Source organism: Opisthocomus hoazin, chromosome 8 (assembly GCF_030867145.1).
Source record: "Opisthocomus hoazin isolate bOpiHoa1 chromosome 8, bOpiHoa1.hap1, whole genome shotgun sequence".
NCBI classification, from domain to species: Eukaryota; Metazoa; Chordata; class Aves; order Opisthocomiformes; family Opisthocomidae; genus Opisthocomus; species Opisthocomus hoazin.
Genome location: NC_134421.1, coordinates 8,386,696 through 8,412,981, shown reverse-complemented (window position 1 = coordinate 8,412,981; position 26,286 = coordinate 8,386,696). Strand labels below are relative to the sequence as shown.

The 26,286-nt window shown below is 42.3% G+C and overlaps 1 protein-coding gene across 3 annotated transcripts in view; it reads right to left on the bottom strand.

Moving 5' to 3' along the window:
* Positions 1-12,985: 12,985 nt before the first annotated feature.
* CHRM2 (cholinergic receptor muscarinic 2) overlaps positions 12,986-26,286 on the bottom strand; it is a 109,233-nt gene continuing 95,932 nt past the window's right edge. For 2 of the 3 annotated variants that reach the window (XM_075429143.1, XM_075429144.1), the window contains exons 2-3: positions 20,301-21,736; positions 12,986-17,010 (exon numbers count right to left, since the gene is read on the bottom strand). In XM_075429143.1, coding sequence (XP_075285258.1) covers positions 16,989-17,010; positions 20,301-21,697 — 1,419 coding nt within the window. In that variant the 5' untranslated portion in view covers positions 21,698-21,736 and the 3' untranslated portion in view covers positions 12,986-16,988. Of the gene's footprint in view, positions 17,011-19,860; positions 21,737-26,286 lie in introns of those variants that run through there. The other variant, XM_075429145.1, reaches the window with a different exon arrangement.

Here is a 26,286-nt window from a genome sequence, read left to right as displayed (position 1 = left end):
GGAGCCTGGGTACATCTTGGCACCTGGTACATTTGAGCCTCCTTGATGGTGCAAACCTACATTCGCCTCCTTTCCCTGCCACCACAGAGCTCACATCCCATGAGAGTGCTGCGGCAGGGCCTGAGCATCTTGACGCTTTTGGACAGCCCCTCAGGAGGACACCTAGAACGGTGGTGCTTCCTACCGGGTCATGGCTCAAGCATTGCGGGTGTCTGCTTTGCTGGGCTTGGATCAGGGATTTGAACCTGAGATTTTCATGCCGTGAGTGGTGCCAGGTCTTTCACAGTGCATTATGAACTACTGTTTTCTCAGTTTGTGTCCACTGAACTTCAGTGAATTACAAAAACTGGAATAACTCCAGCTGGAGACAATCACCATAGAGCACTGCTGTCTTAGTGATTAGGTCAATCGCTTGGATTACGGGAGCTAACAATTCAAGATCCCTGCTTTGAACTGGGTTGACTTGAACATGTGTCAGCCACATCTCTGGAAAATATTTTCATTATTGGTCTAATTCTGAGGCAGTTCAGAAATCTCTTGTAAATCAATATGTTTCCACGAGTAGCTTTGGATTTCATTGAGAAAAGGTGTTTCAAATAAAACAGTATTCGCAATCTGCTTTATTTCCTATTTTAAAAAGCATATTGGCAAACTGAAATGTCTAGAAAAGAGCTACAAGAAATAGTGGAGTCCTGGAAATCTTCTTTACTACAAAAACTCCTGACATTCGGTCTTTTTGATTTATCTTTAAAGGTAAATGGTGCTTGTTCACACTAGATAAGTGCCTAGAAGAGGAGCAGATTTACTGGGAGACAACATTTTAACCTTCTGGAGGCATAAAAAAATGGCAAAAAGGCTCTCATGGCTAGCAGCTGAAGCTACTCAAATTCAGAAGAGAAATCAATGGCAAATATTTAAGATAAGGGTAATCAATCACTGAAGCACCTTTTAGAGAAATAGATTATGTCTGCCAGCAACTGCTGTCATTAAGCCAGGATTATTTTAAAACTGTCTCAAGATTCAGCAAAAAGTTTTTCTATAAAATAAGTTTTAATTCAAGTGGAATTTCTGAACTTGCTGTAAGAATCACTTAATGGTATCCCATGGTCTGCCTTATGCAGAAGGTCAGAATAGGTGATCATATTGATCTTTTCTAGATAAAGTTTTGCAATTACTTTTTCTGTTTCTTGGAATGCTAATAATAAAAAATACTTGGTCAAACCAAATGATTTCTCACTAGACATCCTGTCAAAATCTATTTAAGTGAAACAAAGCTTGTTTTTCCATTCCTTCCCTTAGATTTTCCACTTACTAAAATATAATTTAGGTGATTTTTCAAAAATATTACTTTCTTTTGACATTTTCATGAAAATATTGCAATTATTCATTCTAAAACTTTGGCTTTCTTCTTTCCCAAGTGTAAATTTTGAGAAACTTTAGACAAATAGTTTTGCTTCACTCAAATATGTGTTTTTCATTCCAGAACTGAAAGAGTTGGTATCTTGTCATCTGAGCTCAAATGACAGGATTTTGAGAAAAGATTCTGAACTCAGTCTCTGGTACTTTTCCCTGTACGGAAGGGCATGCAGGCCCTGGTCTTGCATGGCAGCTTGCTCCCTGGAAGATTTGCTAAGCAGCAGTCTTAGTTCGAGCGAACTGGTAGAAAAAAAAGTTGTAGATTCTTGTTTATATGGATGTTCACTAGTTATGCTCAATAAGGAGTAGCAAATTGCCATGATAAAGGCAGATTAATAGCTGACGGAGGCAAATTAGTATCAGACCACCTCACTGCTGAACAGGAGTATAGCTGACTAAAAGAGAAACTAATGCTGAATCTCACCAGTGTCAGTCATGATTTCTGCACAGGAAAGAGACTATTCTGCCCACTTTCACTCTTTTCACTGAGATTTTATATGACAGTTCCAAATGGTACGTAGAGATGTATCCGTGCCACCTTTCCCACAGAGGAAAGAGAAAGATAGGAGAAGATTTTTAACCATAAATGTAAGATGAATTGCTCTCAAAATGCCCTCTTCTTTGTTTTCTACAAAGCATGCCATAGATGAGGAAGGCTCCCAGGAATGCAGAGGGGAGGTGTACCTAAAAACACAGAGATGGCATTCTGGAATGGCATCCCTCATGCTTTCTTGCTGTGTGGTGAACCTAATGCACTGTTAAAAATACATTTCTTTTGAACATTCCCTCATTTAGTGTAAAATGAGAAGACTGCAAATGGATTAAGTTTCAAAGAAGGTTCAGTACATGCTTTGGATGATTGGAGTCTCTGCCTGAGCTGTTGTTTTAGTTCTAAAATAAATGGTGCCATCTAAAAAACGCCTCAGCTGCAAGATTGCAGTAATCAGCTAATCTCATTATTTTAAAAAATCTGCATGCTGTCACTTCAGAAAAGAAAAAAGATGCAGAATCCACCTCCATTTGTTTTGGGATCCCATTTCAGATAGTTCTAAAGATGAACAGGGGTCTCATAACCCCTGAAACTTAGTTTTCGAAGAAGATTGCTGCGTACACGGAAGTGAGCTCATGCTCAAAAGCAGCCTCTTGCGCAGTGAGAGCATCACCACTGGCATCTCCATGACTGCAGGAGACTGTGTCCCTCAGCACAAGGCAAAGGGTTGCCGCTAGGTCTTTCCCAAAGTGAAAGCTGAGGGATGGGAGGAGAGGAAAGAGGAAAGGTGGCAGGGCTGGTGAGGGCTGGGCGAGATCAAGAGCTTAATTTTAATTCAAAAAATAGTGCTGAGGGATAAAACCTGAGGTGATTCGTCATCTCAGCTACCAGGTCTATTTCTGTGAGTAATTCTTACTAGCCTACTTTGTGTCTGTGGTCAGCTGGCAAATCAGGTTACAGAGCTGCATATGAAACATCCGTCTTCTAGTGCTGGATTGAAGAAACCCCTGTGGATCCTGATTTGAAGAGCCTGAGGCACTGGGTAGGTGACGGAGCATCCTGGGTGGCAGCCAGGGGACCCCAGCTGGGAGACCCGCCTGTGAGGCTTCTCCATGGGAATGATTTATCATTGCCATGCATTTCATTCTGATTAAACAGCAGGCAACAATCATCTTCAGCTGCAGACACATTGTAATGATGAATGTGTCATGAAGAATTTACTGCCTTCTCGGAGCACTGAAAGAAAGTGTAACTTTTTTTCTAGGTTACTGCTGTAGTTCTTCTGTTGGGTTTGAATTTCTCCCAATATATGGGAGGGTCTGAATGGACCTTCTGGGATGTGTTCAGATGCAGACCTTCAAAGCATCCATCTACCTCATTAATCAACTCAAAGCCACATAAGGAGCTGGGCACTGCAATGCCAGACCTTCTGGTACGCTTCCCTGCGGTGACAGCGCCCTGAAAATCTCCCTTTCTAAGAGGTGGGTGCCTTGGAAAGGAAGGCTGGGAAGCTGGCTTGCTGGGAAGGAGCTGCCTTTTTTGGTTAACTGGAGGCAGTGAGGGGAAAAAAAAGAGGGCTTAATAAAATTGATCACTTTCTTCTACTTTGTATCCCTAGATGCAACTTTTCCCCAGCTTGCTGCCTGTTTCTGAGACTTGAAGCAATGCTTTAGTGGCCCAGAAATGCTTGCCTAGCTCTAGAAAACCTTGGTTCACATCCCTGACTATCATGTCCAAGAAAATTCAAGCATCCATCTTCCCTTTGAATCTGTAAGAGCAACTGACCCAGCTAAAACTATTCTGCTCTTCCGCTAAACAGAGTGACCACCTAACTTGTGGTTGGACCACTGACAAATAAGGGGAAAAGCCGGTGCTGGCAGTTAGGCCAGCTAACATCTAGGCATCCACAGGTATCTGCTGCTCCAACTGAGTATCCTAACACCAGGTATCTAGCGAGTAAGGAGTCATTCTTTTGCTCCAGACTAATTTAAGTAGTTCTTGAAAAGCGTGGCTGGGAGACACCGTCCTCCATCACTCCAGAGGCGTGGGAGCCCAGGCTGGCTTGCTCTGCCCAAGTGCCACGGCCATGGGGGAAGAAGGTGGGCTGCGCTGCCCTCTTGGCAGGATGGGCAGCAGAGCCCAGCTGGCAGGTTTGCTCTGAGAACGCGTATTGCCTCAGGCCAGGCAGGAAGAGGAATATTTGTTTACAAGTTTTTGAATCCCAGCAGAGCTCAGGGACGACCTGAGAGCCTCCCTGGTCAGCACTCTGCAGCCAGAGGCAGCTCTAGCAGTGCAGCTGCAAGTACTTAGGTACCAGGGGTGTTTTACTAGTCCTCTCTTTGGTCCTCCACCTGTGATCCTGTTACTGCACAGGGAGCCTGCACCCAGTACTTGTGTACTCAAAGCCCTTCCTCAGCTACCATGTCAGTTCTTCTTAGCTCCTTCAAGTAGAATCTATTTTTCTGTCACTTTGTATGGCTGCTTCTCTGTCCTTATGGCAAAAAGTATGGTATGTTGGGTATGTTTTGTTTTCTTCCTGCACTATAAATATTGCTGAAACTTCTGGACTACTTGTTTCTCATGTCAGAAGTGTGGGCACAGGGGAGATGAGACCTGTTCGCTATTGCTGACTTCTGCTGAGGATACTTGCTGACTTTTTCACCTTGCTGTAGACCAGTGACCTGAAGTTAATCACCTTTCCTCTCTGCTTTGCCCGTTACAGTCTCAGTATAAGAAATGTGATAAAGCCAGGATGGAAGCTGCTTTACACTGACGAATGTAGCCAGGACTATTTTAAATAACTTGTTTATTACTAAGAAAAACAATCAGGAAAATAAACTTTGTCTTGCTTTTTCCTGAACGTAATGTTATCTCTATCTAGCTCCTTTTTGCACTGGCCTTAAAATCAGATTAATTTGGTCTGTGTTTTGGTATCCTTGCCTTTTTCACATGCATCAACAACGAGCTGTTAAAAGAAGCAGTGAAAATGGGATGCTGCACATTTCCTCATACCTCCTTTGGAAGGCGCACAACATTTTGGGGCTTTTTGGCCAGCAAACAGGGTTTGCTCCTTACTAGAAGCCAGCTGTGGATCATTTTTTTTCTGTGCTTTGTTCTCCATGCTCCTTTCAGGCTGTTCTAGTTTTCTCTCTCACTCTTGAATACCAAACAGTAGCCAACCCAGGTTGCCAGACAAGGAGAGACCTGAGGAGCTGACGGCTCCATGCAGGACGGGCGCTCCGCAGCAGACAGTGCCCGCAAGGGACTCTGTGACCCTGCTGAAACCTCCTAATTAAGACACAGAAGCATCTGATGTCTAATTGCTTTGGGTGGGAGTTTTCAGTGAGACACCCTGAGACTGTAATAACTTCTGCAATTGATGGAACTTCTTAGTGCCCTTCTTGTTATTTAATTGATTCCAGGCTGGTGCTTCCTGAGAAAAATGCTGTTTGTGGGTGCTTGAGCTGTTTATTATCCATTAATAACCACGTGGGTGGACAGCTGTGTTGTGCTGATCGATATACGGAGCTGAAACAGGGGGGTGTGGGGAATTTGGCACCCAGGCTGTGCAGAGGAAGAAGAGCTCTCTTCTTGCCTTACAAGGGTCCTGCTTGCCCTTGCTCAACTGGCATAACCTATACAGGGGTCCTTTGCTCCCAGGCGTCCGTAGAGGCACACTTGCACCAGGCATGAAGGAGAGGCCGTGTGTCGGTGCTAAGCCACTGCCTCCCGGCTGAGGGACAGAATAAAAATGGGGCAGCAAACATCCACACTGGGAAAAAGTACTGCTTTTCAGTGTTTTCCTGAGGTTTAAAATAGCAGATTTATTTTTTGGTCTGCTCAAACAATGCTCATTGCACAATTACGCTGAATATAAATTTTAATATAAATCTAGAAATAAATATTTTTACTAAGGAGATGGTAGTTAGTTATACTTCGGATTCTGTGCCTGCTTTTGTGCAATGACCAGCATGTCAACATCCTGGTCTTCATCTTTTTCAATGAGACTGAAAAATATTTTCATTTGTACGTATGTCAGTGTATATGCATAGGAAGAACACATGCAACTATTAAAGACATCAAAATGCAGTTTTCTAATTCATGGAAAACTAGGAAATTATTATTTTGGTTTGGTTTTTTTTAGCTTGGAACAAAAACGTGTTTCTACAACTTTCTGTGAAATGAGAAATCCTGAAAAAAGTCTGTTGTCAAAATGGTGTATTATACGGTGCCTGACTTCCGCTGATTTGTCATAACACCATATAGAAAGATATACAAAAAGCAATGAATAAATAATGGAACTGTGTTAAATGAAATTTTCATTTTTACTGAATTTTTCATTTCTGGTTTTGAATTTCTTTTCTGATGTTTGTGTCACTTACAGGTATGATACTGCAAAAGACCCCCAGTTTCACCCTAATGTAATTTCCTGCAAATATATGGGCGAGATGTATTCACAGATTGTTACTGGGCTCATATTTACTCTGATGTGAAGGTTAGTTCTTGTATTTGTTTCAGATGAGCTGCTAACCTGATGGAAACCAGCAGAAATGAAAGACAAAAATCATAGCCCTCCCTACTGAAGTTCTGCATTTTCATACAGGTTCTTCCTTGAAGTGCTCTGCTTTGGGGCAGCAGTAGCCACCACCATTAACATAGTTTGTCAGCAACAGATTGTGATCACTTTTCGCCACTGAGGAGTTAGAGATGATTTCAAGGCAGTGACCTAGAGATGAGAGGTACTTTATCTCATTAGAAGATAATCAGCACTAATCTAGGCCCCTGAGGAATTACTGTTTCATGATTAGGCCCATAACCTGCTGGACAATAAGCCCCTTGGAGAAGGTAACTTTGAACAGTAGGCAAAAGGTAACACAGCAGCAGACAGGCTGTGCAACTGAAATTGCTTTCAACCAGAGTCTCAGGGCGTCTCCTGACAAATGAACAACCAAGGGTGGATTTCTTTTTTAATTCAGTATATTTATTGCTTATCTATCACAGTCACAACCAAAGTGTCCAGCATGACAGGAAGAGCAGTGACTTGTATGGAATTGAGTCCAAATCTGTTGGTTTTTGTCCCTTCTGCACAAAATGCAAAGTGGGAGAGCGAGGGTAAGATGAAAATGGAAAAAGTGCATGGAAACTACTCCTTGTCGCTTCCTTGCCTTTTGGGTCTTTGTCACGTTAGGCCTCTGCAATCAGATCAGCCTTTGTAAGGCTCCTCTCATTTCAGGTTAGTATTCATAGGTGGTAATGTTATTGCAAACTGACTTTTCTGGCGCCTCCGATAAGGTGCGTGCTAATAGAGAGCGATGGAGAGGAGCTAACGTGAAGGGGATGTCAGACAGCATCAGCAGAGCAGTGCCGCTCCGCCCTTTCCACCTTGCGCTGCACCAAGCCAGGGTTCTTTGCTATGTTTCTTTGTTCGCTTCAGATGAACAGCCCTTGTGGGGGATGAGGAGGGCAGCTCCGTGCCAGCTGTGACCACTGCAATCAGAGCAGGGGAAGAGAACTACGCCCTTGGGAAACTTTTCACACAGTCACAGAATCACAGAATGTTCGGGGTTGGAAGGGACCTCTGTGGGTCATCTGGTCCAACCCCCTGCAGAAGCAGGGTCACCCAGAGCAGGCTGCACAGGACCTTGTCCAGGCGGGTCTTGAATATCTCCAGAGAAGGAGACTCCACAGCCTCCCTGGGCAGCCTGTTCCAGGGCTCCATCACCCTCAGAGGGAAGAAGTTCTTCCTCACATTCAGACGGAACTTCCTGTGCTTCAGTTTGTGCCCGCTGCCCCTTGTCATTTGCTTTTCTCAAAGGTGGCTCTGCTGCATTCAAGGATGTGCAAAACTGGACATCACAGCATCATCAGCAGCTGTTACAAGAACCAAATGTTCTCCCAGAGGGATGTAGACTAAAGACACTCCTGGATGCAGAGCAAAGGTGTAAGAACCAATTAACTTTGTTTTCTTCCTCCATGCAGTTTGCAGTTTTGCATAATGGTTTCTCTCCTTTCCTCCCATCTCTACTTTTTAGCACATCCCTTGCACAACTCATGTCAGGAGTACGTCTGAGACTGTAACTCTGAGCACAAGCAACTAATTGATCATTAAGCAGTAATTTTTTTCTCAGCATAATACCAGCTACTATAATTATTGTTACAGCTGCATCTATAAATTCTAACAAAGACTGAAACCCTGGGGCTGTGTACACCTGGGCCGGGAAGAATCTCATTTAACTGTAGCTGTTCAAAAGAAGGTGTTCTGAGCTAGTCCCCATGGCCTCCCTATCATCAGTATAGGCAGAAACAACTGTATCCAAAGAGGCCCTCAACCCACTTAAAAAAGTGCTTCTCTCTGTTCTAGAGAAAATTACGTTTCTGTGTTGCCCCGAGGAGGATGCCCTAATTTTGACAGACGAAGCGTGACATGGCTCATCTTCATTTCTTGCTGTGGCTTCATACTTCTTTGCAAACACCAACAACTTTCACTTTTCAACCCTTTCCACTCTGAACTGTGTCTGCCCAGGGATTAACACATATTTTAGCATTTATCTTTTGAAATACATATTCCTCCTTTTTACATATAGTTCCAGTTTGCAGGGTCCAAAGTGTTAGAGTAGCAGTTATGTAAGAATTCATAAAAACATAATCATGCTGATTGTCTGCTGTGGAGTATGGCACAAGCATGCCCAGAACAGACGACTTGGTCATTTCGGTTCTCTGTGAAGTGCTGTGGAAATCTGCTCATGCTTGTTTTAACATGGTGCATCTCTTTGATGTCCTCTGCTCAAGGCTGCGCAGAAGTCGTACAGCCTCTGCTCGCCCTGCGCAAATTTACGATAAGCTGTTGGAGTAGCAGCGTGCGGCTGGCTTTAGCACCGGTACCTGTTTGTAGCTCTGTTCTATGCAGTTTCTCCAGGGGCTACCAAAACGGGACCGATTCCAGTGCGCTGCCCTGACGTGAAGCCCTCCCCGACACCCTGTGCTTGGCCACCCAAAACATCCCCTCAGACAAGATAGCAAGATGGGAGAACAAGGTTTGGAGAGGGCTTTAGATCAAGGTGGAGACAGATCTGTTGCAAGCACATGCCTGAGAGGTATTGTCACCAGTAAGCGGCTCCCAGACCGTTGTGTACAGAAGCTGTTGTCTGCCCAGTGATGACAGATGAGGGCTCTTGTGTCCACTGCACAAGTGAAACTGGTAATGGGCAGTTGAATGAGAGGCAGTGTTTCCTGTTCCCTTCTAAAATCTTGGTGGACAGTCAGTCTCTGAGGAGTTGGATGCCCTCTTGCCTTCTGCCCAGGTAAGACTGGATAAACCGATATACATTTTTTAAAAAGCCTTTTCATTTTTCATATTGATCTTTTTGGTGTTTAAGCTTTCTGAGTGGAAGGCATTTGAAGCATAAAATGAACTTTTTAAAAAAGTGTTAAGGTAGTCTCTTAAGGCAAGCTTGATTTTTTCCCAGAACATTTCAAAACCAGACAATCCATTGAAATTGACCCCTTCCTCCAAAAAAAAAGAATTTAACAAACCAGCATTTTATAGTAGAAAAAAGTTTCACTAGGAAGTTCCCAACCAACTCCATTATTTTGTAGTTGTCTAGTTCATGTCTTCTCAGCATGATGTGAAAGCTACCAAACAGAAGACATTCACTCTCCCTTGTATAAAATTACATTTTTTTCTTCCCCACACCTATAGTGGAAAATATACAAATTAAAACCATTGAAAAGTTTTAGTTTCTTTATTTTTCATTTTAGGAAGACAGCATAACAAAATCTGGGTTTTGACATCCATATTTGATATGCCTCATTTATATTTTCTATAGAACATCCACTGCTTTAAAAACTAAGTCTGTACACACTGAATTCTGCTCTCATCCTGATCTGTTGGCTCCTGGCAGGAAAGCTGAAGCCTAACCCTCCTGTTGTAGCACATGCAATTGTTGGCAGCAGCTTAGCCCTTGTTACCCAAAATGACAGCCTGGCCAGACGACCCAGGAGTATCTTGATTTGTGCCAAAGAATGTGAACTTTTACAGAGGGAAGCTCTTTCTCCTTTGGGCTGCTGGCACTGTGTAGTTTCCCAGCTGTAAGGGTAGCTGAGCTATATCTTCTCTGCTGGAGGGATCTAACCACTTTGCTCCCTATTCCTTTTTTAGGCCAGAGTTTTAGCAGGAAGAATTTTACAGTGCCACAGATCCGTTGTGCCCGTACTCCCAGAAAATGATTTGGTGCAGTTGCCATCAGGAATGCTTCCATTTGGGAATATTGCTGCTGTGCCATATGGATCCAATCAGCCCTGCTCAGCCCTGCTCCTGAACATTTTTCAGCTGCAGGGAAAATCATAGTAGTGATCGTGGTGGGAGTCACGGAAAGCCTTTGGTCTCTAAACTTTAACGAACCGACTCCAGAGCTTTTTGGGGCATTCTTTCTTGCCTCCTTCTCTCCTACTTGCTACATGTTTTTGAGCTGAGGGCTTCACTTTTCCAGTGATTTATTCAGCACCTTCAGCAAACAAGGGAGAGTGAAACCTGGAGAGCTAGCTCAGAGACTTCAGAGACAGGGGAGTAAGAAAGGGACAGGGGAAGGGAGTAAGGAGGAAGGGGGTGAAAGATGGAGCAATGATTGAGGGCAGAAGGAAAGGGGTATTTTTGCATCTCCATTTCTTTTACATCGTTCTTGCTGGTTTAATTATTCTCTCTGCTTCTGTGTGTTGGTAGAAATGAAGTTGGCAAGCTCCATTGAGAAGAAGGCGGCAAAGGCAATTTCCTAGCACTGCCAAGCAGGTTCCTATGTCTAGACGGCGCATATAATCGTTGGCAAAAGGCCAGAAACACAGTTAATGGATTTACAAAATAGCAGCATTTCTCTGCATTGCTTTTCTCAGGGTGTTTCCAGAGCTCAGGGAGAAGTAGGTAGTTACACTTTGCAATTTTTTCTGCTAATAAAAGCCCTCAGAGTGAGGCACTTCATAAAGACACTTCTGATATGGGGGACATTGTCTAAAGATCTTCCTCCAGGGAGGAGAGGATGAATATTATTAGAGATTACACGAACTGTAAATATTACTGGCGGTATGTGGAGGTTGAGGTGGCAATTTTTATTATGCTGGAGTGTGATTCCACTCTTTTAGAGAAAAAGGTAATCTTTTTCACAGCCCGGTGGTGAAACTAGGAGTTTGAGTGAATGGCTCAGGCAGGGAAATTAGTACTTTGGCACCAGCCAGATCCCTTTTCCCCTGTGTGCAATCAACTCTGGCAACAAAGTTTTCAAAATGTGTTCGGTCAGTGACGAACAGACAAACAAAAGTTTAGCTTCAGCGCTCTGAATTTACAGGTACCCTTAGTTGTAGGCTTTCTGTGACGTTAAGTGAACTTAAATACACATACAAATAAAAATAAATGTGTGCCGGAAGAATTATTTTTTTGGACTCTGCTTCCAAAACATATGGAGCAAGGGATGAAGTCTTGGCCTGCCGTGCTGTGTTTTAAATAGGATTGGCAACTCTGCCCATTTGGAAATTAACTTTCACATTCGCAGAAACTTCGTCCATCTGTTAAAACTCTCACCATCGGCATCTTGAGGCCCCCCTGAAGCCATATGTTGGCAATTATAGGATGGTATAGCGTCTGTGTGAGGGAATTATTTGGACTGTAGTGGTATATCGACAATCTGGGTTATGCAGACGGTCTGTGATGTGACGGTTAGCATGGCGGGGTCCGAAACTGGTAAGCTGTTCTTTGAAGAGAAGAGATGAATCAGAAATAAGTAGACTGTGGCTTGGGAAAATGGCGCTCAGGTACCTATTTGTGTCTCCGCTGTGATCTTGACAAGTGTCTTTTGACTGTCAGGATCTACCTGTAAATGAGATGTAGTAGTATTTTCCCACCTTACAGTCTATCAGTAGAGTATGTGCTTTGCAGAGTGTGAGCAACTTTAATACAGGGCAAGCAAACATATGCATTTATCTGATTGTTTTGAGAAAAAGGCAGATGAAAAAGTGACTTTTTTGGCTTTCATTGTGGAAAGTTTAAGGACAGCAAGGTGGTGAAATGGCTGAAGAAACTACAGAGCAAATGGCAGTGGTGGAAAATCTTCAACAGAGAGGACAAAGATAGGTGTAAAGTCCTGAATCAGTGAAAATTCTCAAATATTATCAAAGGAAAAAATTTAAGAAAAGTAGTCAATAAGAACATCTTATTATCTTTCCATTCTGAAGCATTGGGGCTGACGTACCCTGACCTTGACAGAGCTGATGCAGCCACTGTGCCAAATAGACCCACTGTTCAATCTCTTGTCAAATTGCTAGACTGCCTGTGCACCAGAAGCCAGATTTACCTGGGCAAGAATGGTCCCCAGTCACTGCCACAGGCTTCCTCTGCTGCGTCGGAGCCTTGTCTGCTCCTGAAGAGGGGATGAGACAGTATCCCAAGACCCTGAGGAGCTGAACGCAGGCAACCTATGTTCTTCATTCCTACTCCCAGGTGCTTTCTGGGTATGCCATGAAGCTAGGTTTGCATTTGTAAGGCAAAGGGAGATCAAAATACATTTGGTTGTTAGTGGTGCCATCTCCTCCCACAATTAAAAATGTCTTTTGCTTTGATATAACAGGATGGCTACTAAGAAGTCTTACCTATTCCCTTTTAACACGTGGATGACAGAAATATATGGAGGGATGTCTTATTGGAGGCCCTCGTCAGATTGATGAAGGGACCTTGCAGTTAAAGGCAAAAATCTTCTGAAGGAAGCAGTCACCAGAGGAGGTGAACGGAGCGAGGAACAGAGATGTGGACAAGACAAGGACGAGTGAAGTGGTACTCCAGAAATCTCTTGAACGTCACATTTGCCAAGAAGGCTGGGGAAAAGAGAGTTAGAATTTTTATCTTAGTTACTACAGACAGTTTCACAGCCCTGTGGGGCTTTTTTTCTCCACTTATTATCCCAGTTCTGCATTTCACAGGGTAGTTCGTTCACCCAGTAAGAAGAAAAAATAAACAGAGATACCACATACAAAAACATTTTTATTATTGTTATAATTCACTGTTTAATGCAATGCTTTAACTAGGAATACAACGCAGCAGAAGTACATACACATATATTGCATGTGATTTTAGTTGTGTCTTAAAGATATTTCAAACACTCCTCATCTCAGTCCTTCACGAGTTGTTTTGGTGGAGCACCTTCTTCCTTCGTCCCGCATAACATATTGAATGTTGCTGAATAACAGACATTTTTCTTCCAAGTGGAGCACGTCACACGCAAATTCCCAGTTAATATAACTATATCAAACTTTGCTTTCACTGTATGAATGTTATGTATAGTATGTATTTATCTATACAGCATATATAAATATATATCTATAATGTATATATAATCAAGTGGGTCAGCTTTACACAGCTAACCATAAACTTGTGCTTATCTTATTTATATGAGATCAAATGTACGGCATCAAGAATTTGACCAGTCCCTGACTTGTAAGATCCTCAGTTCCCAGTCTTACCATGGTTTTGGATATCACATACATGTAATGCATTGCCTTCTTCCTTGAAGTAGTATTTTTTTTTGAAGAATGCAGTTGGTTTTTTTATATAAATGAGTAACAGGTTTCCCATATCCTTAAGTTAAAAAAAGTCTCAAGAAGAGATGAGGTTCTTCCTCGTACATAGAGCTTGAAGAGTATTTGGACATTCATTGTAGATATATTTACATTATAAGCTTATCTGGATAGTATTACACAGAATGTATTATTTTTTTACACAGTCAAGATACGGTGTTGGTCATGGTAAAACACACTGTCTAAAAGTATTTACAAACTGCTAGTCTCTAACCAACCACCTCTGCAAAGTGGCACCAGAATTAAGGGATAAGATATACGAAGGTCTGTTTCTCAGCAACCATGGCACTCTCACCAGCATTTTTATTATTATTACTACCACTGTTGCCATGATGTGCTTCAGAGAAAGGCTGTCTTTGGGGCAGAGGTGGAGAGAAAGAACCTTGGGTGCAGGCAGATATCTCCCCCTTTTCCCCACAGCCTTCTTGAACTGGGGGAAGCAGAAAAGCAACCCAGCCATGACCTGTCTGTCCCTTTGCAAGTTAGGGCATGCCAACCTTGTCCCGCTGTGCTTTCTTCAGTGCTGCCAGATGAGCCAGTCCAAACGTTAAACACCCAGAGAAACCCTGCCTTCCAAAGGCCACTGTCACATGGATTGTGATCATGTTGCCCCGCGTACCACCTATAGCTGCTGCTGCCAGGGAGTCAGAGCACTTTGGGGCATCTCAAAAAATTCAGTTTCTGTGTGCTTCTTGGCAAGTACAGTCAAAAAAAAAAAAAGAAAAACAAAAAGAAACTCACTATAAAAAGGTGAAAAACAGTAGTTACCTAATGGCACTTTTCAGTTTATGTAGGGTTCTGGAAGGCAAAAAGACACCAGAATTTGTTACCCTTTATTTGGTTAATACTGGAATGAGTTGTGTGTAATAAATCTACTCAGTATACTGAAATATGAGGTCTGGGAGGATTGATATGCTTGTGTAACCCACTAGTTCCACAATGCAGCAAAGAAGGCCATACCAAAAGGAGGGAAATAAAAATATAGGAAAAATAATTGCATTGGTTGTCGTAAATGATTCATGTCCAACTCAGCCTCACTGTAATTACGTTCTTAAGCGTGGTTTCACAGTGAATGCTCTGCTAGTAAGCACAGGAATGAAAGGCTGATTCACGGGAAGCGAGGGCTGCCTTGCCAGTGCACAGAGCATAAAATTAATCCATGCATGTCACTGCATGATATTCCACTACAAGCACATTCACTCTTTTCCATCATCCACGGCTGTTCCTAATATAGAGATGCCAAAACTCAGGAAGAGAATTGATTTGGCTTTGTTTCACGTGAGGGGTTTTTTTATTTCCAATTAAAAACCCATGCAGAAAGGATTTATGGAACTTCTCACTCCACGCAGTAGTTTGGGCTTCAGTGGAGGGGGATTTGCGTGCTTGAGAATGTAGCATTTGGGTGCAGTTAAAGAGTTTGCATACCAACACGCAGAGTGCCTGGAAGGCAAGCGAAATTGCACACCTGAAGCTGAAACATAGGTGAGAGACTTGTTAAAGTGAGGAAAGAGGAAAGCTTTTTGTCAAGACTGTGACAAAAGCAGAAAGGCAGGCAGAGAAACGAGAGAAGCTGCAGCAAATTAAGGACCATCTCTCGGCTTCCTTCAGGGAATGATTTTCTATAAATTAAAAAAAAAAAGGTTTCTTAGAAGTGTAGATATTTTCAGGATATACCAGGACAATAAAAGCAATACTGTATAGAAATCACATCCCTAACCAGTGTCTCTAGACACGTTATCTAAAACATCTGTAGACCTAGGGGTGAAAAAAGCTTGGTTCTTTTTAGCTTCTCAATTTCTACCACTTGCACTGCTGTCAGCTGAGAGTACAGAGCCATTTAGGAGAAGATCTTTAAAAATATCAAAGGCTCTTAGACTCTAAACCCACTACCTGTCAATAAACACCCCCCACCCACAGGACTAGAGTTTGTTTTCCTGCTGTTTCTTTCCCAAGAGTTTGGCTTCTCACGAGAAGCAACCTGGTTAGTCAAAAAAATAAAGATCTCTAGGAATTATTGTAAGGGGAGGGAGGGAAAACGTGTATCAGCAGCATTCTCCCTGCCCTCCCCCCCCCCAGCTGCATCACACCAGCTTTGCAATGTAAGGTGTCTGTGAGGATGCTTCACCTATTTGGCCCTGCAAGGACAGTACCAGGAACAGTTTTGGGTAACAGAAGCGGCAGAGGTGCTGTCAGCTGAGATGATAAATTCGAATTGTGCCACCTCAGCACCACAGGAGAAACCAGGAGATATATCCCCAGGCAGCACTAGGGCTTCTCCTGGACAGGGGTTTAAATTAATCAAAAATGGGGAAGGGGCCAGCGAGTTGACTAGTAAGCCCCACAGCAAAGCAGACACATGGACACGTTCGAATCCATTAGGAGATGAAACAAATAAAAAAAAGGACAATCCCCTCCTGCCCCTGTCCCAGCGGGGGTGGCCAGGAGCAGCTGGGACACCCCAAGGGCTTCCTCACTGGTGTGTGGGCTGTTCTCACCACAGCCACACTTGGTAAAGACACCTCCTTTTGTCAAGATGTTTTCCTCTACCAGAATAATGTAAAACAGAGGGCTGATGGATTTAGCACTTGCTTTTGTCCCCTTCATGCTTTGTGGATGCTGAACGACGGATCCCTGGGGTCCATTTGAACACTGCCATCCCCATGCCATTTGTGAGGCAAAAAAAAAAAAAGAAAGAAAGAAATTATGACCTATATAGATATGTTTGATGGCTTTGCGCTATTTTTCATCAGGCAATTTTCAAACACTTTGCTATCTGAATGGATCCTCATGATTCCTAGTAAATCAACTGAAAATCCCAAACAGAAGGCTGACAGAAATTTTTCTTAGGTTTTTTTTTCCTCATTGGAACGCAGCTTTCTCAACTTCAGCTTTTTGATTTCTTTCAGTCTTTCTTTCTTTTTTTGTCTTTCTTTTCTTTTAAGCACAGATGTCTTTAATGCTCAGAAAAGGTGCCAGCTGGATTGACATATCTTCAGGCTGCCGTTCTCTCCCTGGAGAGTGAAGGTACGGCTGGCCTGTGACAGTACGAGTCACTCCCCATGGGCCGCCGAAATGACAAATCCTGCTGCTGCAGGGCTACTGTCAAGGGTTGGCTCAGCCTTTTCAGTTTTAGCTTGTTTCTGGAAATAATTAAGAGGAAGGAAAGGAGAGGACAAGAATTGCTAACTGCAAGTTTGTTGTTGTTTTGGTTTTTTTGTCTTTCTCTTCCATGAGTCACCTGCACAGTTTGCTCAATTTCTATGTGAAACGAAAGTGACCAGCGCAGTGAATGGTGTGGACATGCTGCTGGGGTCCTCTGGCCAAGCCCAAGGTGAAGACGTGGCAGCACCAGCAGCAGGGCCACCTGGGGCTTTGGGGCCGACAGGGTGCAGGTGACAGCCGGGGAAGCCGGAGGAAGTACCCAGGGAGCGCGGCTCTTCAAGACCGACATCTGCATCTCGCAGAGCTATCACTCGGAAGGGAAGTGAAACCTGGTGAACGTGGTTTGGGACACAAAGGAAAGACAAGAGAGCTCAAAAAGTGTTCAAAAGAACAAATTACTATGCAGCTCTGAAAGATTATCACACTTTTTGTCGTACTGAGCCACCACCAGCTGAAGACCGGAGAGGCTGCCGGTATCTCAGAGCAAGCTCTGCCTCCCCTCTGCCTCTGGGAGGGGGTAGACAGTGTCATGAGTAAGGGCTGGCTCTGCACCTCCCATCAGCCACCAGTGAGCACAACACAGACAAACTCTCATGCAATATCTTGAACGTTAGATCATCATTTTCCATGTAGATAAACTATGTTCAGATGTATGTTTGCATGACTGTGTGTACATGTGTAGGTGTATGAAGTAATCTATTTTTACATTGCTTAATTGGCTGAGAATGTGGATGTACCATGGAAATATTCTTTCCTTGAACTGGTACAAGATGGAAACACACAGGATTGTATGTCCTGCAAGCCTTTTAAATATACCACAACACAAACCAAAGCACCTTGTCCTTTAGGATCAGAAGTTGGGGTGGTGCTAGGTAAAAATGCTAGAAAGCTTCAGACTGAGGGTTTTTCTTTTTTGTTTGTCTGTTAGTGTGTTTCATGGCCCCAAAATCTTTTTTTTCTGCAACGTGTTTTGAGTGTCATCACATCACACGACAAAGAAGTGCAATTGTAATCTATGTCTTGCACTTAACCTATGGAAGAGTCCTTAGCTGTTAGAGGAACTCATAATTGAAGAAAAAGTGACAGCTTCAAAGGTCAAAATAAATGATTTGCACAACTGCTGGAAAACTTGGAGTTAAAAGATTAAACAAGAATATACAAACGATTATTTCCCAGTTTGAGTACCTGTACTATTGATGCTCACTGCACTTGCTGAAAGAAAAAAGCGGGTGAGTTTCTTGTATGAAACTTTTCCAAAGAAGTCAGATTTAGAAAATAAGCAGATTTCATTTCATCTTTGTTCTTTTTATCAGATTTTTTAACACCGTAAGAGAATGAATGATCTAGAAATGATAATGTAAGTCTTTACCTTGACCAGTCAAGATAAGCCTAGTGAATGTAGTTTTGAAAGGCAAGCAGCATTCAGTTCTGCAAGGCTTATCATTGAGTAATTCTTCCTTACAAGCAGGAAGATTAAAATAGTGAGAGTAAATACGACTCAAGCCAAGAGAGGGTTGCAAAATTAGATCCTTGGCTGCATGGAGTCATTTAGATATATAAGGATGAAATCACTGGGGGTATAAAATCAATGAATGCATATTAAGACACATTAATCCTGAGTTTAATGTGACCTTAATTTACTGCAGTTTAATCCTCCTCATTTTCTCTTTCTGCTGGGAACTCGTACTTGGAAACATGAAAATTGTCATATTGCCAAAGTGCTTTGACACCGTGTTCCAATAAGCCTGTCAAATCTAAAACTGAAGTCTTCAAGATTAATTTCCCTGTAATCTTGAAGGCTGCTATTTCCAAGTGCATTTTGGAAGACTCCAATATGGTAGCATGAAATAACAGAATGATTTGGTGTCCTATTTTGTAGGCTTACACTCCAGAAGACTGTTGCTCAGGACACTGTCTATGCAGCAAACTATTTTTTTGGGTAACAAACTCGGTAGGTGTACCTTCACTAGTGCCTGGAAGTCAGAGTTACTAAGGAGGTGGTAACTAGGATATGCATAACTCACAGACAATTGCTGTTTTCAGTAATCGGATACACTTTGTCCTATCCACACAGTGTTCAGTTGTGCTACAATAAATATCAAATATTGAAATCGTAAATTCTTTGCTAGGCAGAAAGAAAGTGAATTTGAGCTGCAGTGGAGTAACAGATAATATTTGAACTTTACCCCTGCCAGCCCCCGATCCAGACTATTTCAGTATCTGGTTTTGTGTAATCACTGTTTTCCTTTCTGCCTTTTTACGTGTTATCCCTTGGTTAACAGTGAAAATATTGCTCCCAGCTGGTACAAAAGACAATGTAGTCAGTACCTTTTCCACAAAGTAAACACCTTGTCCAGGACACACCTAGGAAGGACCTTGGTTTCACACTAAGGGCTAACACAGAGCTTGATCCATGTGGACATGTCAGTTCATTTTATTCTTTTTGTCAATAAATGAGTGTGAATCATCTTTTGCCTGGTCAAGAGCACAGTCATCTAATATTTACTATTAATTCTGTGAAGCCTCAGCATACCTCTTCACTTGTACACCCAAATTTAAAAGGACGTAATCTCCATTTTGCTGGTAAACAACCTTGTTTCTATTCTTCAGCTGAGGCCCTTTGTTTGGCCACCATAGTGGCTTGAGTGGATGAGACCTTTCAATTTACAACTTCTTTTGATATTCAATCTTCATGCCCTGGACAAGTAAGATACAAAAAGGAAGAAAAAGCTGATGGATGTAAAAGACAAATCCACAAGTGGATGTTATATGACAAACAAAGTGAACAAAATTGTCTCAAAAGCTTTGGTTTGCATGGATGCTGAAATAGTCTTGGGATGCAGCAATCCCCCCAAAAAGACATCATTTTTTCATGTTTATCTTGACATGAGGAAGGAATCATGGAACAAAAACACCTAGAAGGAGACAAGAGGCAGACTTCGAATGATGTACAGGTTAGGCAATGGTTACATGTTGAGCATAAGTACACTTTCAGAACTGATGCAATTTTGGAAATGGCCGTGTCTTAAACAACATAAAATAAATTTCACCATTATTTACCTAACATTAAGATTCTTACATGACAGTGACAAAAAAACTTCACACAACTTAGAGCTTTAGAAACCTTCTACCATGATTCATTTGGATTATGGAAGGATCTTCCAAACTCCTATGCCTCTTCCACAGTTATAGTTAAAATTTCCCTTTTTTTTCCCCTAGATGAAAACATATTAAACAGACACAGGAAAAAAAAAAAAGGAAAAAAAAAAAAAAAAGAACCAGTATTTTACACAGAATGACAAAAAATTGTAGACTCTAGAGCCCTTCTGCAGAATACTCTCAGAAAGCAAGGAACTGTGCCTCCAGTCCATATACTTGAATAACTCTTCAAACATCCCCATGTCCTTAAGATTTATTTTCAATAATTAAAAAAATGTTTTTAAATGTAGTTCTCAGGGGTGGAGCTGATGCCCCATGTCAGTATTTCCACTAACATCCTGGATTGCACATTCCGTAGGAGAGCATAAAGTGCTATGGCATTTTTGATTTTTTAATTTAAATTGGAACTTCTTCACCCTTTCCATTATTATTTTTTTTTTGTCATTATGATCAGTTTTACCTTGTAGCTCCTATATTCTTGTAATGACACATAAGAAGGTGCTTAAAGGTCTTCTTGAAAGTAGCATTGCAGAGCGCGTAACAAGCAGGGTTGATGGTGCTGTTGATATAACAGAGCCAGTAACCTATGGTCCATACAGTGCCAGGTATGCAGGATGTGCAGAAGCAGTTGATGAGCACCATCACATTGTATGGGGTCCAGGTGATGATGAAGGCCAGAAGGATGGCCAAAATAGTCCTTGTTACTTTTTTCTCTCTAGAAGGAGGTGGTTTCTTTTTGGCTGGCTGCTTTGTCATCTTAACGATTTTCCGGGCTACACTATTCTGCTTCTCCTCCCTGTTGGTGCCTACAATCTCCACAGTAGTGTTGGTGGGGGCACAGCAGTCACCCTTTTGTGACTTGGTGACTATCCTGATACATGTCATCTTGGAGTTCTCCACTTTGAGATGGTCTTGGGAGGCAGAAGCCTGGCTGGCATCTTTGGTAGCTTCGTCCTCTTTCACGTTGGAAGCAACCACGCTGACAGAGGTGGAGTCATTGGAGCTCTCCTTCTCCTCCCCTTGAACGCAGTTCTCCGTCACAGTCTCTCCAGTGGTTTTTCCATTCTGAATTTTGCTGTGCTCCAACCCATCCCCACTGGCTGGGATGTTGTTATTATTTGGTTTCGCTATTTTACCTTGGACAAGGCTGGGGGAAACAGTATCTTGGTTTTGGGCAGCTTCCTTTTTCCCTTTCTTTATCCGACTCTTACTGGCTCGAGAGATGTGCCAGTAGAGGACAGTCATGATGATAACAGGCAAATAGAAGGCTGCAATGGCAGTGCCAAAAGTGACGGCAGCATTGGAAAAAAACTGGATGTAGCAATCCCCATCTGGAACAGTCCTTCCTCCCACAATGAACTGCCAGAAAAGAATCGCAGGGGCCCACAGGATGAAGGACAGCACCCACGCAGCTGCGATCATCATGCCTGCCATCTTAGTGGTCCGCTTTACGGGATATGTCAGAGGCTTGGTGACACAAAAGTATCTGTCAAAGCTGATGATGAGGAGATTCATTACAGACGCGTTGCTGACCACATAGTCAAGAGCCAGCCAGAGGTCACACACCACAGGCCCTAACGGCCAGTAGCCTATCACAGTGTAGAGGGTGTATAGGTTCATTGAAAAGATGCCAATGATCAAGTCGGCGCAGGCCAAGCTGAACAGGAAATAGTTGTTTACAGTCTGTAGGTGCCTGTTGACTTTGATTGACACCATGACCAGGATGTTCCCAATTATGGTGACTAGACTGAGAGACCCTGCTACCAGGACGATGAACACCACCTCAACAGTTTTATAGGGGCTCTCCAAAGCCATCACATTTTCAGTGGAAGAGTTTACGTACGTTGAGTTATTCATTTCTGTTCTGCTAACAAGATACCCAATTATCACTTAATCCTGCAGGGGAAAGAAAACAAAACAGATACCATCATGAAATTGGTCCCTTTGCCTTTATGAAATGGATCCCAGACAAACTACTTGGAAAGAGTTTAAAGGTAGAAGATGTGTGCAGAAGGACCAGTCAGCTTTGGCTAATGAAAACACCTTACAACATACAATACCCCTTTAGGAATAGCATACTAATGGGATACCTCTAAATATGTGACAGAGACACAACATTTGAATCCAGATCTTGATTTTTAAGTTCTCAGATGTATTTATCTGTTTGTCCTTTTATAAAATTAATATTGACTTGAAAATTTTGGAACTGGATCTGCATATTGATTTCTTTCCTACCAACAAAATAGTTCACTTTGCTCATCTCAAACCCTATTCCAAATTAAATATTCCAGTCTTGATGGTATGCCATTCTTCTAACCTGAGGTGCAGATGTGATTTACTGGGAGCCAGATCAGATGAAGGTGACATCTTTGTGTCTTTCCTTCACGTTCCACCTGGGTAAGCTTCTGTGAAGTTTATGGAATAAGTTTCTGTCATGTCTCCCTCTAATTTTCTTACACTGCAGTTACGTTTGTTGTCAACACTTGCAAAGATTTTGGTATTGCATCAAACCACAGTTAGGAGTCTGCCAGTCAACAAACAAAGGATAGGTCTGTTGAAGTCAGTAGAATTAGTAAACCCTCCTCAGCTGAGCATCTGGCTGTCTAGTTCTATGCTTACAATTTTTATTTTTATTTTTTCCATTTCAGTGAGATTAAAGGGTTTTATTACATCCTTTTGACTATTTGTACCTGGAGAAATGGTTGTTGTTTGGTTGGGTTTTTTTTTAACATGATGAGGTTATCTCTTGACGCTTGTTTGCTTCTATTTTTCCCTTTTTTTTTTTTTCAAATCAGAATATTTTCAGTCTGTATCGCATAAAGCTATGACAAAAGGACTGAGGTGGATAGCAGGGTAATGAGAAAGAAAGAAACAGATAAAAATCAGTTGTTTATACACAACAATTCTTTTTGTGTCCTTTATAGCCTACCAGCAGTACTCAATAAATAGTAATTAAACCACTAGCCATATACATTTGATAGAAGACCCAGAAAACAGGACGTGATTTTGCCTTCAGGATATGTAGCATCCTTTTGGGCACCCCCTGGAATTCAATAGAATGCACTGGAATTGTACAGCCAGCCATGGGGTGCTCATTAGTTATGAGCTGTGCTCAAGGGGCTATTGAGGCGCGAAGGCCAGATGTGGCAGAGACGTTAGGTTGTTTCTAATCGGAATATTCTCCTTTTTGTCCCCACCCATAAGGCATCATTTCTTTGAGACAGAGCTTCTAAAAGTGGTGGTGCAACCAAAAGAGGACAAAAAATTCAGTGATGTTTGGCTCCTCTATACACCGGGGATGAAGGAGTTCTCCTCCGGCCCCTGTCACTAACCCGCTGATGCACAGACATGTGCAGGCCATGTCACTGAAAGGGAGTAATACATTTTCACTATCATTTCAGCACTGCATATTTTCTTTCAGGTGCAAAAGGAAGAAAATGCTGCAAAATGTCAGCACAACAGCAAAACCCCTTCTGACCTGTAAGAAAAACAAGCCAGCCTGTCTCAGAGGGAAAGTCAAAATGTTATGTACCAGAGTAAAGGTTTTCTGTCTGAGGCGACTTTGTAATCTCGTAATTTATACCCAAAGAAATACAACTGACAGAAGATGGGGCTCATGCATTTGCCTTTGCTTTTAAAAACAGCTAAGATTTGTTTGCCAATTCCATACTGAAGTGAACACATGAAGAAATAGAGGAACGTAAGACCAGACCAACATTTTTTTCCTACTATTTATTTACAGGTGTATCCCTAAAATCCTTGGGGTCAGGTTCAAGAGAAGAAAACTGTGAGCAGGAATGCTTTAGTTAAATATGTGCTTTGCATGACAAGAATAGACTGGGTGGAATATAACAGAATTTATTCTCTGTGCAGAAAATAGACAGGAGGATAGCCCAGACATCTTTAATACATAGGACTGTCATTTCAGTGATTCACCGTGTGCTTTTCACCCAGAGCCTCACAGATGAGCAGCTGACTGTCCAGTTAGATGCTTAAGATATGTCAGTTTTTGGGGACAAGCTAAGAACACCTCCCGAGCAGAGTTGTTTATGAACATTCCTGACAGGATGCTTTTCTGGTGAAAAGACAAAATAACTTTGAGTGACGTATTGATTTAAAAAAAAAAATCAGCTGAAAAGAGTTTGTGATCCAGGGCTCTGCAGCTACCTCTGGCGACAGAGAGTGAGAGGGGGAGCAAGAAGGAGAGAGAGGGAGAGACAAGGTCAGAGCTGAGAAAATTGTGAGTTATGATAAGAAAACAGGTGTTTCTCTACAGTTTCATTTGGACAAAATGTTCAGAGGTTTTGTTTTCATTCCACTGATGAGCTAAAATTCATTTTAAAACCTTCAAACTTGTTGTGAAACCAAATTACCAGCTAACTGTATTCCCAAGTCTTTTCAGCTGACTTTTTTTCACACTTCCAGTGGAAATATTGGTAACTCCGTATAAATCCGCTTGATTTTATTGTCTCCAGCGCAAGAAGCTGGATGCGAGTTAAAATCTAATTTTAGTTGTTAGTAATAGGATTTCACTCTGTTCTTTTGAACGGAAACAAAGCAGAGGAGTCCTTCTCCCAGTGATCTGTCTTTGCACACAACTTTCTTGCCATGAGAAGTCTGGTAATTCTGGACTGCAAATTACATTGACAATTATGGCTTTCTTAGGTATGGAGAAACATCCCTGCTACCACTTACTCCAGTAAACTTTTCCTTTGCTTGCATCAATAGGACTGCAAAGTGAACCAGGTTTTGCTGTGGGTGTTGAGGAGCAGGTATAGGGCTGAAGAAACATTTGACTTCAATCAACCTATATCATGGCTGCTGGTAGTACTAGCTCAATATGAGCACAGACAGGGGTATGCATGCCTTCTAACCCAAGATCCCCTGAAATCTGCTGTGTTCCTTCCTGTTAGCTCCAGCAGGGTCTGAATCAGTCCTGTAGTGAGGTTTCTGTTTCTTATTATGGCCACTTACTCCCTTGGCATGGGACTGCCTGTGTACTGCTTTGGGTTTTGTCGTGCCATGGAGCCCCTCTCTCCTGCTGGAGAGGCAGTTGTTATAGGAACAGATGTTATTCATCAGGCAGACCTGTGGGGCAATGGCGTTTTAAGGTAACATGACCTCCTATTATGAGAAGTACCAGACCTTATTCTTGAACAAACAGAGCTCTCCTCTGCAAGACCATGGGTGTTTGTGTGAGTTGCATAATATGGCACTGACTCCTGTGGGCTACTATAATTTATCCTTGTATACTAAGTACATTCTGGCTAAACAGAGAACACCCAGAAAAGGCAAGAAATTTCTCTTGTGACCTGAAAACCAACCAAGTTCATTTTCTGAAATATATTTTTAAATATATATGACTTTGTGGAATGCAAACACCACAGTCACTGCATGGAAAAGGTCCAAAGCTGAGAAGTCCACATATAAAATGATTCATTGTTTGATATTTGATATGTAGTTGGGAAACATTTCCAGTGCAGTAGTTTCTGCCCTCTGAAGAATTCATGGTGCTGAAGATCGTATCCTTCTCTTCTCTTGACTAGGCAAGGGTTTAGGGCAGAACTGGGGGATTTGGTGGGCTACATGGCACATGCATTTTTGGCCTGGTGTGATGCCAAGTCTTTCTGCAGTGAGTAGCAGGCAGAAGCAGGACACAGGTGGGTTGACCTGGCCTGGACCCCCATCAACACTTGCCAAGGAGATGTGTAGTCCAGGCTAGCCCAGACTGGAGTAAACCTTCACAGAGCATGCTGGCTGCTTTGCTTTCCTTCATTTACCTTCCTAGCAGTCTTTTGGAGCAGAAAAACAGAGGTCTGATGCGTGAAGCCTGTAAGCTGGTTCATTGTAAAAGGGAACTGTGGTGAGTGTGAGGAAGCAAAATGATGCCATTGAGGATATTCATCCTATTCATTGCAGATCATGAGGAGGAGGCTTGCAGAAACGGGAGGGCAAGGCGAAGGGACAAGGACTGCAAGTCACACTTAGGATCATGCTCCTCAGACAGGAGGTACTTAGGTATTACACCCTTCTGACTGTACTTTCCACTTGATGAATCTTGTAGAAAACATTATAATTTTAAGTTTAGAGTGTAACTCCAACATCTGTCACAAAACAGACTATGGAAATGCTGTGTATGCTGGAAAAAAAGGCTGATATGCCATGCCTGTCAAAGTGTGTTAGACAAATCCTTCCTCTGTATTGTGCATGTTGCCAAGTTAAATATGGTGAGGATTTAATGGCTTATTTGAATCCTCTGAGACCATATAAAGGTCAAGACATAAAAGAAGAAACAAACAATCTGTACCTGAAAGTTGTGTTTGTGATTTAAATGGGATTACCCAGGAACCTGTGTGCACTGCTACCCTGAGCACTTTTCAGCATTCAACTCTCAAACAAAAGTAAAATATATTTTTTTAACTTCTTCTCTTTGATCCAGTTAATTT